A 17,823-nucleotide genomic window follows, 5' to 3' on the forward strand; every position below is an offset into this window, starting at 1 on the left:
AAAATCCGCGACGGACTGAGGGCGCGAAGTAGCGAGGATCACTGTATAACCAAATTGGAGGTCAAAGCATGAAATTACTCCACATGAGAACGACAGCCTTTATTAAAACTTTACATAAAATCATGTCAACTCATTTTATAAATAATACCGTCATTGCTATTTTCTTCACACTAGATTTCTGTTGTATATATTTTACAGTATTTGAGTTCCCTTTTATAATCCAGTAAAAGTACACTGTATGTGCGCAAGCATTAAATGTATTAGGAAATGTATGAGGGACAACAGGTACATAGTACAAAATGAACACAGAATGAGTTACTGAAAGCTATTGAAGTGCAATGGTTGAATAATCATTCCATGAAAAGGCTTCAGAATGGTCAACAAATCTGGTTTTAAAAAGTGCTCCTGGTTTTCATGTACACTTACAAACACTTTGTTCTTTGTCACAAGCTTTTTTTTTTTTTTTTAAACTTCAGCTGTTAGGACCTCAGCATACAAATACAGTATTAAGCAGCATCCAGAAAGAATAATATATTCCAGAATGTAGCAATTTGTAAAATTTGATTTCTTCAGTCAAAGTTTGTAACAAAAGAAAAGGCTCTACCAATAGTTCAGGAATGCTTCACTGGCCCACCTATCTTTTTAGAACCTTCCTGGTCACACATGGTTGGTCACACTGCACAACACAGTTGGCTGGCTGTGAGGCAACTGGCAGTCATCGATGGCGTTTGACTCAGTCATACTGGTGGCAGTATTGGAAGGGAATGGACAAACCCCACCTAATACCTGACTGCCCTGAGACTTCCACTCCAGTCGGACCCTGTGATTCTGTGGGCTGAGGGTGGACGTGACAGCGGCCGGTCTTTTGATATCTAAAGTTCCCAGAACGGGGTCATTCTTGATGGAGGTGACGGTGGTTTGGCCCAGGTGCTCAGCTGAGACAAGAGGCTGCCGATCCTCTTCCTCAGAGATCGCAAACACGGGAACATTCATGTGATCACCATCACTTGAGAAATCCCGCCTCTTTGTCACCTGGTTACTTTCATAATCACACTGGGAAGAAGAAATGAAATTGGGCTCTGCTTGGGAGCTCTGGGCACGATTGAGCCCGGTGGTCTTGGTCGGGTCTGCCGTCCCAGAGAGCAGACCAAAGCAAGGCCCTGCGAAGCGGAAGCGTCTCAGGTTGCTGGTTGAGTTTAGGCGCCGCTGCCTCTGAGCCGGCTGAGTGAGTGGATAAGAAGCATTGCTGATCGACGAGTCTGAGGTGGTGCTCGTCTCAAGCTTGGCGGCCAGTTGAACATCTGAGAAGACCTTCCTGTTGTCAGACTGCAAACTAGCCGGTGCCTGGAATGACATTACATTATTTTCACAAAGAATATTTTACTTTCCTCTTCAACAGTCAAAACGTAAATATCTGACAAGTCAAACCCTGTGAACAGTACCAAAATAATTTTACAAAATGTTGTGATAAGGCTGACTAAACTGACATATTCTAAATGCTATTTCAGTTCTGTATGTAAAAAGAAAGCCATGGTTTTGATACCAACGCTGTCTACTAGTTTGGTGAAGGGACTTGTGGAGTTCCAGCTGCACCACTTTTTATGGAGCTGCGGCAGCGGAGGCAGAAATTCCTGGAAGGTGCGTACACTCCACGCTCTTGGTCTGGAGCAGCCGCCACTTCCATCGGTTGTGGGATCAGACTGAGGTGGAGCAGAGTCAGGTGGAGGCCAGTCAGCAACGGGACTGGGACCAGTGTCACTGTGCCTCAGGAACCTCTCCCTTTGCTGAGAAAGCAAATGGCACGTAAGAAAGCTATACAGGGAGCCACACACCAATGTGTTGCATTGAAAACACTGAAAACGGGAATGGAAAAGTAATACATATATATATATATATATATATATATATATATATACATATACACACAAAACAAAGAAAAACACTGAATCATTAGACAGTAGTATCAGTAGATCATTAGATCTATTGCAGTAGATTTAAAAATTGCTGCTATTTTATTGAAAAGGCTATTTAAATACAGTACAAACATTCCCAAAAAAGTTGAGACACGGAAAAAAAAAAACTGGTTGCGCTGATGTGAAAGTGACAAATTTCAGTATTTTATTCAGAATAGAACAGATGAGAGGTAAAAAGTTGAAAGAGAGAATAACATTTTAAGGGAAATATATGGTGTCAACAAATTTAAAAAAAAAAAAGTTTGGGTAAGACTTTTATTCACCACCTGAGGCATTCTACAAATGTCTGGGGACAAAGGAGACACGTTTAACAGATTGAAAAATAAGAACGTCCATGTTTTTTTTTTTTTTTCTCTAGTTTATTTTTTAAAATATTTTATTAACTTTAAAATTATTTTTGTTATTCTTTATTTTAAAAATCTCTTCAGTTATTAATTTTTTTTTTTTTTTCTATTTTTAATTTTTTAAATTTATTTAGTTTGTATATAATTTTGATTTTTTTATTTTACCATTTTAAGATCAAGAATATTTAAAAAAAAATATTATTCTCTTTTTAATGCGTTTTATTTTTATTTTTTATTCATAATTATGATTATTTTAATTATTAAAAAATTTCAAATTTTTTAGTTTTATTATTTTTTTATATTTTTTAATTAAAAATGTATTATTAAACATTTTTTTAAACATTTATTTTTTATTATTTTTATTTTAAAATATTTTAATGATTTTATATGTATTTTTCTAAAAATAACATTTTTTTAAAAAAAAAATGCTTAAATAATTTTTTATTCACTATTTACATTTTTATTTCATTTTAAAAAAAAATTTCTTAATTCATTTTTTTCCTCTATTATTTTCTTCATTTATTTTTTTTTTTTTTATGGTGCCAAAGAGTGGCATGTGAATGTCAATTTCTGGGTTGGCCAGAGTCCTCGCAGATGATTTGTCGATTAATAAATCCATTTTTGATTGGGTTTAATGGCAGGCGACAGACAGACTTAGAATCCCTTCCTATTATATTGCGTCGCTGGTCAGCGTGTGTATGTGAAATTTCAAGTGCACAAATGTCTTGTGTCGCTTTGCCGCAAGAGTGTTGCCGATTTTCGCCTCTTCGCACTAGTGCACAGAAAATGTATTAAATGCCAGCGACGTGGCCTCCTGTGTGTCTTGCCCCTAACTGTTCACCTGTCTTGGGCCTTCTTTGTTGCAACTTCCTCTTTATGATGCCCCACATGTTCTCTATTGACTAATCTGAGTAGAGATTTGTGTACATTGCCCTCTAATTGTGGTCGCTATTACTGAGGTGTTTACACACCTCAGTAGCAGCCCAGCGTCATTCGATGTAAACAGTAACACTAGTTACTGGCTGTGTGCTGCGGGCGCCACACCTCGGCAATGGCGGACTGGGTACTTCCGGTCGTTTTGCTCGGATTTGTCAATAGGTGAAAGCTCTGGACTGCAGGCTGGCCATTCAGCTCCTTTCCCCACGGAGCCATGATGCTGTAATTAATGGCAATTAATGTTCTGGTATTATGTTGAAAAATACAATTCACCTCCAAAAGAGACAACATCTGGACGTGAGCATATGTTGTTCCAAAACCTGACTATATCTTTCTGTATTGACGGTGCATTCCTAGATATTCAAGCTGCCTATATCACACAGACTCATGCAACACCAGACCATCACAGTTTCAGGCTTCTGACTGAGTGCTGCTTCATGCTTGTACAGCACCACAGCCTCTCACCCGTCCTCCAGCTAAGCAGTGTGGCCAAACAGTTTTTCTTGGTCGCTAGTGCAGCTGGCATTTGATATTAATGTTACGGATGATTGACAGGTTTATAGCTTTGATCTGGCCATAGAAGACTCTGTAGTTTTACGATCAAAGGCACGAATGTGTTAATCATCGTTAAGCTGGTTATACTCTAGCGGTAGCCAAGTCTTAAGTGTGATGTGGCAACTCATTCATTGTGTAAGTGACAGGCTGTTCTTTGCAGAGTGGAGTCACTCAATGAAGTATTTAATAAAAGACATGAATTTTTCTAAGTTTTTCTTGTTTAAAAATAATTCACATTATTGAGGCAGCATGAAAGGGCTTTCTCCGGGTTCCTGCGACATCCCAAAAATGTGTATGGTATGCTAATTGAACATTCCAAATTGTCTGTAGGTAACTGAACACTGTAATTGTGTGCCCTGTGACTGGCTGGCAACCAGTTCAGGGTGTACACCGCCTTCTGCCTGGAGTTAACTGTGATAAGTACCAGCACCCTCGCGACCTTCGTGAGGATAAGCGGTTCAGAAGATGAATAAATAAACGAATTACAGTACATGAATGTTATGGAGAGTGATTAAAGTATGTCGTTAAAGGTGATGCAATGAAAAATGTGGGTGCCCTACATGTTGTGCTAATGCATCTTTAGAAAAGGCGCACCAATGCAAAAGCAAGTGTAAATATCGCAATGTTTTTTCCAATATAATAAAGGCCTATCCCAAAAAGCGCTATGTAAGTTATCTGGTGAAAATTATTCTAGTTTTAATATCGCAATGTATCGCAAATCCCCCAAAAATCGCATGGATAGTTTTTTTTCGATATTGTTCAAGCCTATTCTAGAATATGTATGCTGCTTTTCGTGATTTAAATGGTTTTTCAAAAAACTGATAAATATTATTGTTCCATGTGTCGTATCCTTACTTGCACACTGTATGAATCATACATTCATTCATTTTCCGTGTCATTTATCCTCACAAGGGTCACAGGGGTGCTGGAGCCAATCCCAGATAACTATGGGCAGTAGGCAGGGTACACCCTGAATCGGTTGCCAGCAAATCACAGGGAACAAGGAGACGAACAACCATTGCGCACACACTCATACCTAGGGACAATTTAGAGCGCTCGATCAGCCTACCATGCATGGTTTTGCGGGCAAACCGGAGTAACCCGGAGAAAACCCACGCAGGAACGGGAGAACATGCAAATTCAACACAAGAAGGCCAGAACCCCGAGATTGAACCTGTTATCTCAGAACTGTGTGGCGAACGTGCTAAACAATTAAGTCAGAGTGTTACAAACTTTACTGGTTCATCTCCTGCTTGACAGTCTCAAGCAAAGATGTTTTTACCACCACATAAAGTATAATCTGTGTATTGCCTTGATGACAAAAGCAAACACTGAACAAAGATTGCAGCGACCCTCAGGGTTACATGGGCCCCCTTCTTGGCCTCCGTTTCAGAAAAATCCTAGAACCGCTACTGTCCTCTCCCCATTTTTCTTTCTGACACTGCCACTCTGAGAAGCTCCTTTCATATTCAATCATGTGACAATGGAACTAATTAGTGGTAATTGGTCTTTCAGCTGTTTGTTATATGTACAATTGACTTTTCTAGCCTCTCTTTTTTTAGGTATGTTGACAACATGAAATTTAAAACAAACATATTTTCCCCTTAAGCCTTGTATTGTGTTACAAATCTGCCCACATTTTTGCTAGTGGATGAAATTTGATGTGTGATTTAACTTGGCCTGAAAAGAAGTAGGTAAGAAATAAATTTGACCCGTTTTCAAGTTTGGATATTTAAACGTGAGATTGCCATTTGCATACCCAAACTTGAAAATGGGTAAATTTTGACCCAGACAAATTACAAGGGTTAAAATTAGGGCTGTCAAACGATTAAAATTTTTAATCGAGTTAATTACAGCTTAAAAATTAATTAATCGTAATTAATCGCAATTAATCGCAATTCAAACCATCTTTAAAATATGCCATATTTTTCTGTAAATTATTGTTGGAATGGAAAGATAAGACAAGATGGATATATACATTCAACATACGGTACATAAGGACTGTATTTGTTTATTATAACAATAAATCAACAAGATGGCATTAACATTATTAACATTCTGTTAAAGTGATCCATGGATAGAAAGACTTGCAGTTCTTAAAAGATGAATATTAGTACAAGTTATAGAAATGTTATATTAAAACGCCTCTTAATGTTTTCGTTTTAATAAAATTTGTAAAATTTTCAATCAAAAAATAAACTAGTAGCCCTATTCTGTCCTCAATGTGTGTGAGTACACAAATTGACAGATAGCGAACATAAGTTCCAAAAAGAAATCAGACGGTGTGGCAAAGTTGCATGGGCTTTACTGAAGTCATCTCTTTTTGACAGGAGCACGTTTGTTGTATTTTTGTAAAACTGAAAATAACAAGGCAATGTGTCAATAACTTGCATAAATCACAAAATAACATAAAATGTACACACACGTGTCCATTTGAGCAGTAGCACTAGCCAATTAGCTCACAAGCATCTAACAATGTAACTGCATTTCACCATATATGTGAACAAATTCAAATACACATCATCAATAACTATCTAATGCTCATGAATATAAACAAAGGAGGAATATAACTCACAAGCGATGCATGTATTAGACACAAACAGTGTGATGGGGCTATGAGAACTGCCACTGAATACTGGATGCGGACGTTAGCTGGTCTGAATAGCACTGTCTATTAGTGTGAGTTCGCGTTGACATATAATCACGTCAGAAAAGCGCGCCGAATCCCAAATAATCAGCGACATTACGCCACATAACATATTCAAGTCACACCCAAGCGCCAGCAGAGGGCGGAAAAACACAATTAACAAGTTGGCCTTTCACTGTACTGACATTTAAATCTGTCTGAGCGGGCCTAGTGCGTTAATTGCGTCAAATATTTTAACGTGATTAATTTAAAAAATTAATTAACGCCCGTTAACGCGATAATTTTGACAGCCCTAGTTAAAATGATAAATTTTCTCATTTCAAATTTTTGATCTGTCGTCTGTTCTATTTTGAATAAAATACTGATTTTTTTTATAGTGTCCCAACATTTTCTTAACTTTTTGGGAGCATTTCAGCATATTTAAAAAGTTAAATTGTGAGAAATGTAGTGAACTGAGGTTTACCCCATTCTCCCCAATTTTCATTTCCATTTTATTTACAGTGCTGGACAAAAGCACCCCTGCAATTCTGTCAGATAAATCTCAATTTTTCCCAGAAAATGATTGCAATTACAAATGATTTGGTTTGCTTGCAATGAAAAAACACAAAAGATGCTAATAATACTAAATGCTAATGCTAACGAGAACGCAAATGCTATGCTGACAGTCTGAGCCACCTTCCAAACATCATCGCGTTTGCAACGGCGTCACCACCCCCTCCCCTCCTCCACCCTCCCGCTCTGCACTTTCCAGGACAAGCAGGCAGGCGGTTGTGTGACAAAATCAGACAACTTGCGCTTCATTCAACCAAATTGTGGTAATGCACTAACGCGCCCCTTCAAATCCTCAGTAACGGTATGGGCATTGCAAAGACGGGAAAAAGTAATGAATTAGGTTGCTCACTACTGAAAAAATAACGTCGTTAGAAACGCCATAATACCCTAACGCCGTTATTAACAACACTGGCTGTTCTATTGTCCCTACCAATGTTGAGACCAAACTTTTACCCTTGCTGGTGAGTAAAACAATCCATAATTGAGTTTGTTAAGAAGGGCTGTTTCTTAATGTTGGAGTTTGAACTGGCATGTAGGCTCCAAGTGAAGCTGTTGAGGGGTGATAAAGTAATTATGATTGAGATAACCTGAATATAAATAGTGCAAATATTGTTGGTGGCATTCTGCCCCAGCACTCAACTGCAGATACAATGGTCAATGGGCTGCACTGTGCGAGAGACTTGTTATTGAAGCAAGCACGCATCTTTGCTACTGAGCTTGGACATGAAGATCAGAAAGCAGTCAGTGACTGAATTGATTTTATTTGAAAGCGTACAGAGATTGACAATTCAAGCTTCACTGAACTGACCCACTTCCTCCTAGCACCTTTACTTCTCTCCATGGATTGTTTAGTGCATGAAATGAACGGATTATATAAAAGGAAGTGTACTCGTTTGCTTGGAGTGTTTGGTCCAGCTCAGTATGTGTGGCTCACACACTCATTCATTATTTATTGAGATGATTAAAACTGTCAAATGAACAGAAGGGGTTTCGGAATTTCCACGTTTTGTAATAGAAGTGGGAACCTCTTGGTACCTCTCGATACGATACACGATCTGACGATACAAAAATTATCGATACATTTGTAGAATATCCTAGAATGATTTTCTAACCAACAGCTTATAAACAGAAAAACAAGCTTCTGCTGTGAATTGGAATGAGTATATCACTAGTAGACGTCCAATCCATTTGAAATGGGAGGGTGGCAGCGAATGAACGAATTGCCATCCCTCCCACTTCAAACGGATTGAACGTCTATGGCCGTCAGTCGCAGGCAATGAGGTCATTTTGGGCCATTTGGGTCATTTACCTGTTGATGTTCAGTTACTTACTGTTGATTTTGAGGTATTTTATGGGTCACTTCCTGTTGATTTTGAGTTACAGAACAGGAAGTGACCTGGGAATCACCCAAATGAATAGGCAGAGACTAAAACTCAACGGGAAATGACCTATAGATGCCCTAAAATGAACCACAAGTTACCTGTAAATGCCCTGAAAACCCAGTCTAAATGGATTGAGCCTTGTGCACCATCAATGCAGCCTAGAGTTAACTGAGACACTATTATGGTGGAAGATTTTGGTAGCAACTTGTTGGTTCCTTTTTAGTTTTATTTTTTTTAAGACATTGACACCTTTTTAAAATAATATCTCGATTCTTGGCAGGAAAATATCGATAACCTTTTGGGATACAAAGTATCACGATATATCACCATTTCAATATTTTGTCACACCCCTGTTTTGTAATCAAAATTCACGTTTTGTAATCAAAATTAGAAGCAGTAGCAGAAACTCACCTGTTTCCATCATTTAAACTTTACTGCAGCCATGAAAGCTTCAACATTAAATTACGGGACATTGGATCATAGGGTCAGGGAATGGAGAAGGCATGTAGAACCCTATGCGACTTTGCACTGAAATTGTGCGGAGTAAAATCCTTACCTTATTCAACTAATTTAATTCATCAAAGCTAAAATTCATAACATTTTAAAAGATAACATTGCAACTTCTGCCCATTTTCATTTCCTACCTTTTTAAACTTTTTACACCATGTATAATTATAACATCTTATTGAATGCTTTGTAATGGTATATGGTGGCATCTTCACTGAAAAACAAGACTGATGTTAAGCTACGTAATAACTTGCCAGTGTGAATACCTCGTATACTATTCAATAGAGAGGTGGCATATCCACACCCAGGTTGTGATAAAATTACAAACCGGTTTACCATGAAAAGATTGTGAAGCTTGCTTCAATTTAAAATGTCTGTTCAATTATTTGAGCTTCATTTTCGGCTGTTAATTATGATTGACAGGCTGGACGTGTGCATGCAACATTATCCTTCCTGATCGGTCAGCTGCTATTATTCCGGGGAGGGCGAAGGTTTTAGGGTTTGCGCCCATCATCAAGAGAACAAGACCAGAATAATCCTTCCCACAGAGTCACTAACAACTAGCTTTGTCTAGACAAGAATTAGCTGGGGGTTTAAATAAAGTGTTACTCTGGTCACCAAAGCACCTCGAACACAATGAGTACTTTTAGGTTTGATACACATGTTGACAAATCAGCCTCAGAGCGAGTGGTGTGAGAAATTCCCGAATATGGGATTGAGAGGGGTAAAACATGGAGGATCTCAGTTGAATTCAGAGTTATGCATGGATTATATGGTTAAAATGCCACATGCTTCTATGAAAAGCCAGGGTTTCTTGGGTTGATGAAAAGGTCAAACAAGTTCATCTGGTTGCAACCAGTGCAACATTATTATATGATATGAAGGGGCGTCTGCATGGAGGACACACACAGACAGACCACACACTGTGTGCCAAAGCATGCATGCAATACACGCGCACACAAACACACGCACACACAATTGGTGCTGGGAATCTGGCTCTGTTGATAATACTCCATTAGCCCAGGCTGCAGAAAAGCTTGCCAGTCCTTCAAAAAAGCTGCCAGAACTGTTTATGCCAACATTTATTCCAAGAGAACACAAAAGCAAGTTGGGAGGATAATGTTTGGGTAAACTACATTTCCTCGACATTTAATGATAGTGTTTTCTCATTTAGAATTGCAAAGGGTTTTAACAGTTTCAGGCACAAACAAGCCATATGCTTGTCTACATAAAAGTAATGAATAGGTCATTACAGAACAATGAAGACTGTGCCCCTGAAATTATTTGCCATTAACTTTACCCTAAATAATAGGCAGTTCAATCATAGCTTAATGGACTACACCAGAAATGTCCAAAGTCCGGCCCGGGGGCCAAATGCGGCCCGTGGTCAAATTTCACCCGGCCCTCAGCCTCTGTCATAAAATGAATAACGTCTGGCCCGCACACAGACTTAATAAATTGGTCAGCAGTACTGCTACCAGCATATGAAGCAGCATACACACTGAATGCTGCTCCTCATTTACCCACTAAAAGGCAGCAGCACTCTAAGCAACATTACCCCGTGTGACCCATTACCTCCATTTTCTAAAATGGCGACAATCAACCAAAAAAAAAAAGTTGACTGCGACGGCCGACGCTTCAAGGATAGGTGGAAATTGGACTATTTCTTCACTAAAATACGCAACAACTGTGTCTGCCTCATTTGCAAAGAGACAGTCGAGGTTTTTAAAGAGTTCAATGTGAGGCGATATTACCAAACAAGACACGCTGACATGTACGACAAGATTGCAGGGAAGACACGCAGCAAGAAATTGAACTTGAAGCTAGTTTAATTTCAGAGCAGCTGTATTTCACAAGAGCCCGAGAGTCGAAAGAGAACGCCACAAAGGCTAGTTGTGAGATTGTTGAAATTATTCATTTAAAAAATAATAATAACGCAAATGTGACACACAGAATGTCTTGCTTAAATTTGCTTAAATATATTGGTCTACGTGAAGGACTTCAGCCAAGGTCGGCCCCCCACATTTTTACCACACCAAATCTGGCCCCCTTTGCAAAAAGTTTGGACACCCCTGGACTACACAGTTGGTTGTTATGCCAAAGTCAGTTCAACTCACCTGCGACCAACAACATGATAGGCAAGGGGTGTCAAAGTAATCTTTGTCGAGAGCCGTTATAGCTATGTTTCTTTCAGAGGGTCATGATGTCTGCCAACACATATAACTTTATAAATACATACAGTGAGGAGCAGAAGTATTTGCACACCCTGTGATTTTGCAAGTTCACCCACTTAGAAAATGGTTAGAGATCTGAAATTTTAATCAAAGATGCATTTCAATTGATTGAGACATAATCTATTTAAAAAAAAAAAAAAAAATTAAAATCCGGAACTCACATTGTATGATTTTTTCAATAATTTATTTGTAATTTACTGGGCTTCATAAATATTTGTACCCCTGAAAAAAAATCTTTGCTAATATTTAGTGCAGAAGCCTTTGTTTGCAATTACAGAGGTCAGACGCTTTCTGTAGTTTTTCACCAGGTTTTCACATATCGAAACAGGGTTTTGGTCCATTCCTCCACACATATCTTCTCGATATCTGTCAGGTTTCGGGGGTGTAGTAGAGAAACACAGTTTCAGCTCCATCCAATAATTTTCTATTGGATTGAGGTCTGGAGACTGGCACGGCCAATCCAGAACCTTGATATGCTTTTTACGCAACCGCACCTTGGTCAGCTTAGCTGTGTGCTTCGGATCATTGTCATGTTGGAAGATCCAGCCACGACTCATCTTCAAGTCTCTGACTGAGGGAAGGGCGTTGTGGCTCAAAATCTGACGATACATTTCACCATTCGTCCTCTGCTTTACACAGTACAGTCATCCTGTCCCCTTTGCCCAAAAGCATGAGGTTTCGACCCCCATACTTCACAGTGGGGATGGTGTTCTTGGGATTGTACTCATTCTTCTTTTTCCTCCACACACGCCGAGTAAAGTTTGCACCAAAAAGTTCTACTTTGGTCTCATCTGACCACATGACTTTCTCCTATGACCCCACTACATCATTCAGATGGTCCCTGGCAAACTTAAGAGGGGCCTTCACATGTACAGCCTTCAACCTTCTGAGCAATGCATGATTTTAAACCATTGCACTGTAGTGTTCTACTGACAGTAGCCTTTGAAAATGTGCATCCAGCTCTCTTCAAATTATTGACCAGCTCCTGCCATGTAGTTCTAGGCTCAGCCCTCTCTTTTCTCATTATAAGTGATGCCCTACGAGGAGAAATTTTACATGGAGCCCCAGTCCGAGGTAGATTATTAGTTATGTTTAGCCTTTTCCAGGTTCTAAAAATGGCTGCAACTATTGATTTATTCTCACCTAGCTGCTTTCCAATTGTCCCATAGCCTTTTCCAGCTTTGTGGGGCTCAACATTTTTTCTGGTGTCTTTTGAAATCTCTCTGGTTTTAAGGTAGAAGTTGGATTATGACTGTAGGGTGCACAGGTGACAATAATAGGCTTAAACAGGTGGTGGGTGGGTGGTTACTCATAGGGTAAAGGTGGACTTTGACAACTCTTTGTGTGTCATATATCTGATTCTCGGGGATACAAATACTTATGAACATATAGATTTTTTTTTTTTTAATCATACAATGTGATTTCTGGATTTTTTTTTTTTAAGATTGTGTGTCTGAGTGGAAATGCATCTATGATTGAAATTTCAGACCTCTACCTATTTTCTAAGTGGGTGAACCTGCAAAATCACAGTAGGTGCAAATACTTTCGCTCCTCACTGTACATATTCAGAACAAATTAAACAATACCCAGGGCTCCAGGTATTTTTTTAACCCTTGTGTTCTGCCCAAATTTTTGCTAGTGGACCAGTGATTTCACTCAGTCGGAAAATACTAAACCTTTGCAGTTTATCATGTTCGGGTCAAGATTGACCAATTTTCAAGTTTGGATATGCAAAATGTACTATGATTTTTGCATACCCAAACTTGAAAACCAGTCAGTTTTGACCTGAACAGAATACAAGGGTTAACCTTAAATTTTAGTGTCACTACTAGAACATTTGAGGTCACGCAATGTAAATGAAGTACACATTAAGTAAATATTCGCATTTGCACTTTAGTACTGATAAGTATAGTTCTTGAATTCATGCATCACTGCCAGCAACTTGGTGTAAGTCTAGAGCAGAAGTTGTAAGGCAAAAAAATATATATGGCGGAAATCACTCAGGTAACTTGAAGTTCCGCTCTGAGACCCAATTTGGCCAACTTTCAAAATCGTCCGATATGCATGTGTGATACTTTATTGGAAAGCTTAAAATCTGTATTTTCTGGGGGAAGAACCTTTTTGAACAGGAGGGCTTTTTTTTTTTTTTTTGGTATGTTTTTTAAACAGCAAAACCCTATCTGGAGGTGAGAGCACGCGAGAGCAGAATTACAGACGCCATGACTTTAAAGAGATATTATCGCGTACTTACCATGTTTCAATCCAAAAACTCCACATAGCATTTATCACTGAGTGTCAAGACACAGCTGTGGATGGCCACAGCTGGATTTTTGGGGGATTTTATGCGTGAAACATGGTAATATTACAAGAGTCTCGATGCAGAAATCGCAGACATCGACAAAGAGTGGTCGAGATGTTCTTTTTCATATATTTACCCTTTTAAACTTTTTTTTGATATTTTTCTTTGTTTGGATCGATTATTTATCATCTAACATATAGGAGAAAATGCGAAAGTAACAAAAAAAAAAAAATACCATTAAGCGATAGTTATGAGAGATATGTGACTTTTTTTACAGACGCCATTGTTTTCATTGTAACATAATTTGTTTAAAAGTTAAAAATATGTGAGTGAATAATTTTTTAAAGTCGTTTTTTTTTTTTTTTTTCAAAACAAAATATGAAACATCAATTAATGATACTAAGCTAAAAACAACAGACATTTTGAATAATAAATATAATTAATTACCTTAGTTTTATGGCTGGGTTGAAACAAAAGCGGTTGCGCGACGTCTGTAAACAGGGGTTTTCAGGGTAAAACTGACAAATTAAAAATAGTTTGGGGGCTTAATGCGCCATGAATCTGTTATGGCAGCTTATAGACATATTGTTCTATCAAACACAACTGTTGTTTTGGCTTAAATATATAGCACTTTCTTTGAAAGAGGAGTGCAAGAGCAGAAACTGCTTTTTCAGTCTTGTCTGTGTTTTCTGCCATATACATATCTTAAAAAGATTGAGGAACTAATGATTTTTTAATTTTTTTTTAAAATCAGGAAACCTACTGGTCGAGCATAAATGGGTGGATGGAAAATTGATTTGCACTGTCTCAATTATAGGGTCAGTTTTGAGACATGATGGTGATACTGTGGGTGGGTTTTTAATTGTATTTATTTATTTATTTATTTTAATCGTCCTGATACTCGATTTTGAACATTGAAGCACGCAAGTCATTCTCTGCAACAACTATTCCATTTATTTTAAAAGGGGGATTTGCAACAAAATGATGCTTGAAATATCTGAAAGTTAAAAAAATGACGACAATACAGAATTTTTGTATTTTAGAGAGAAACATTAATTCAGTCCACAGGATTTGCTTTTGCGGGCCACAAAAAATGATGTGGCAGGCCAGACCTGGCCCGCGGGCCTTGAGTTTGACACCTGTGGGATAGGCAGTATCCTAGGTATAACCCAGGCAAGTATATGTCCATGAAAGCTTACCGTGTGCTGGGATAATGATGGCCTATTTGGGCTCGGGGCTGATGATATGATGAAGACCTCATCTGGACCAAAATCCAGCTCTGCCAAACCACTGGAGGAAAGGTCCATTTCTGTATTCTGTGTAGCACTGACTGAGAAAAACAATTTTTTCTTTTTTTTTTCTTTTTCAAAGAAATAATAGAGAATATAGAAATAATTATGTACATATTACAAACAGTATAACAACTGACTCATAGGAAAGGGGTTGGCGATTGGGGGAGGGAAAAAAAAAAAAAAAAAGGATTTCATTAATATGGCCTCATGGTTTGAAGAGACTGCTTAAACTGCAGGCCAACTTGAATTTGTTAACCGTTTTATGAGCTCTGCATTTTTGTCCTCGCACCATGACTGGAGCCCCCTGGTTGCTTTGTGGGTTAACCATCTAATCTCTCAGCCTGAGTCCCTTCTTATTGAAAAAAACTAAAGGAAACCATTCGAATTTTCCTGTCAAAAACCAAGGGTCAACAAGTTTTTATAATACAGTCATGGACGAAATTATTGGCACCCCTGGAATTTTTCCAGAAAATACAACATTTCTTACAGAAATTAATGCCATCACAAATGTATTTAATATGAATGTGTTTATTTCTTGCATGTTCATTGGAAAAACACAAAACAGCTGAGGAAAAAAAGTCCAAATTGACACAATTTTAGACAAAACTCAAATAGGCTGGCACCCTCACCTGAATATTTGGTAGCACATCATTTGGAAGAAATAACAGAAAGCAATCGCTTCCTATAACCATCAACAAGTTTCGTGCACATATCGGATTGAATTTTGGACCACTCTTCTTTTGCGAACTGTTTCAGGTCTCTCAGATTTGAAGGATGCCTTCTTGCAACAGCAACTTTGAGATCCCTCCATCGGTATTGAATGGGATTTATATCCGGACACATCGATGGCCACCTCATAAATCTCCAGCGCTTTGTCTCCAACCAATTATTGGTGCTATTTGAGGTATGTTTTGGGTCATTGTCCTGTTGTATCAGCCATGACCTCTGACGCAGACCCATTTTTCTGACACTACATCTTACATTGCAGCCCAAACATTTTGATAGTCTCCAGATTTCATGACTCCTTGCACACTTTAAAAGGCACCCAGTGCCAGAGGTAGCAAAACTACCCCAAAACATCAGTGGACCTCCACCATGTTTGACTATAGGCACAGTGCTCTTTTCTTTGGAGGCCTCATTCTTTTTTTTTTTGGTACTGGGTGCCTTGAAGGTGCGCAAGGAGTCATGAAATGAATAAGGTCATGGGTGCTCCAACAGGACATTTACCTAAAACATACCTCAAATAGCACCAAGAAATGGTTTGAGACCAGTTCCCAGTGCCACAAAAAAAGAATCAGGCCAACAATGAAAAAAAAAAAACGTGTCTATAGTCAAACATGCTGGATGTCCAATGATATGTCGGGTTTGTTCTGCTGCCTCTGGCACTGGGTGCCTTGTGAGAAATGCTGAATTTTCTAGAAAAATTCAATGGGTGCAAATAATTTCGTCCATGACTTTGTGTGCATATATATTAAGGCTGTCAAACGATTAAAATTTTTAATCGAGTTAATTACAGCTTAAAAATTAATTAATCGTAATTAATCCCAGTTAATCGCAATTCAAACCATCTATAAAATATGCCATATTTTTCTGTAAATTATATATATATTCTGTAAAATAAATTTTTGGAATGGAAAGATAAGACACAAGATGGATATATACAGTCAACATACGGTACATAAGGACTGTAGTGGGCATTTCACTCGACTGTCATTTAAATCTGTCTATGCTGTCCTCACTCCGAAGCGTCTACTTTTTCCAAAGCAGACAGCTAGTGAACGACGCCTTAATAATCAGAATTCTTCCTTTTTCATCTGATTTATTAATAAAATGGCCTCAAACCATTGTCCTCTTTAGACCGTCGTAAAATTACAAAAAAAAGTACACAAGCATTGTAGCAACAACGTTAGCTTAGCACGCTATACAGGTTCACTAAACATAAACAAAAAGCGTTTCATACAAAAAATATAATATTTCACTTACTAACATAATATGTACATTCTTTACAACAACCATATTTACGGACAAATCTTATCCAAGGATCATATAAGCACAACATTACAACATAGGCGTCAGCCCGAGACGTCGTGCAGCCATATTGAACTGGCAAGAAAACAATAAACCATGTCGCAAAGCGACCACAAGAGTTCGCTGTTGGACAGCACAAAAAGCCTTGCTGTAAAACTTACCAAAAGGCAGAATACTATCTGAGCGGGACATGTGCGTTAATTGCGTCAAATATTTTAACGTAATTTAAAAACTTAATTACCGTGCGTTAACGCAATAATTTTGACAGCCCTAATATATACATATCATATTAGATATATATAAATACCTATGCAATACGCTCCTCATGACTCAATTGTTGGCTCTTCATACTAGAATATAAAGAAAGTCCATGAGAAGGATCTACTGTGATAAACACCAATTAAAATCCTTCACCGTCTTCTATCTAATCCATGCTTAGAAGCAACTTCTTTTACTTAAAACATGTTAACTCATTGGCTGCCATCGACTGCGATGGATATTACTTCTTATTTAAACTGGGAGGACTGACAGTGGATAAATATGTTTCAGTGCTACTGACGCATAGAGATGTTCCATCCAATTTAACAGGCAGAGCTCATGAACAACCAATCCAGTTCAAATGAAATGGATGTCTACAGCAGTCAAATGCAGTCAGTATGTTAAGTAGAGCAAGGGGTAAAGGCAGGTATGAATTAGAGAAATGTCTTTACAACTGGGAAATCACATAAAACCAGATCAAGGGTTGACAGAGAAGATGAATAGAGTGAATTTTCAAGTGTCAAATAAGACTGACTAGAAAAGGTAATCACATATTTCCTGACAAAAACTTCATCAGAAGTGCATCTATGAAATAACTACTTTTTATATCATATGTTTTGCTATGAAGTCGCGCTTGTAATTGATGCTTGTTCTTCTCACCTGTGCGGGGTGGGCTGTACTTGTTGTTTTCCTGATCACTAACCGGCTCCTGGTTAGTCTGACTCTCAGTCATGAGTTGCAGCTCACTTGCCTCGGCCTTAGTGTTCAGAACTGCCTCTGGCACCTTCAGCACAACATGACAAGTCAAGCAGTTTA

At 38.3% G+C, this 17,823-nt stretch overlaps 1 protein-coding gene across 5 annotated transcripts in view; it reads right to left on the reverse strand.

The window, feature by feature from the left end:
• Positions 1-72: 72 nt before the first annotated feature.
• The window catches only part of si:dkey-112e17.1 (uncharacterized), a 38,916-nt gene continuing 21,165 nt past the window's right edge, over positions 73-17,823 (reverse strand). For all 5 annotated transcript variants that reach the window (XM_057832384.1, XM_057832387.1, XM_057832383.1 and 2 more), the window contains 4 exons: positions 17,668-17,791; positions 14,629-14,759; positions 1,548-1,784; positions 73-1,344 (listed from right to left, as the gene is read on the reverse strand). In XM_057832384.1, coding sequence (XP_057688367.1) covers positions 658-1,344; positions 1,548-1,784; positions 14,629-14,759; positions 17,668-17,791 — 1,179 coding nt within the window. In that variant the 3' untranslated portion in view covers positions 73-657. The remainder of the gene's footprint in view (positions 1,345-1,547; positions 1,785-14,628; positions 14,760-17,667; positions 17,792-17,823) is intronic.

Source organism: Corythoichthys intestinalis, chromosome 3, assembly GCF_030265065.1.
Source record: "Corythoichthys intestinalis isolate RoL2023-P3 chromosome 3, ASM3026506v1, whole genome shotgun sequence".
Classification (NCBI taxonomy): domain Eukaryota; kingdom Metazoa; phylum Chordata; class Actinopteri; order Syngnathiformes; family Syngnathidae; genus Corythoichthys; species Corythoichthys intestinalis.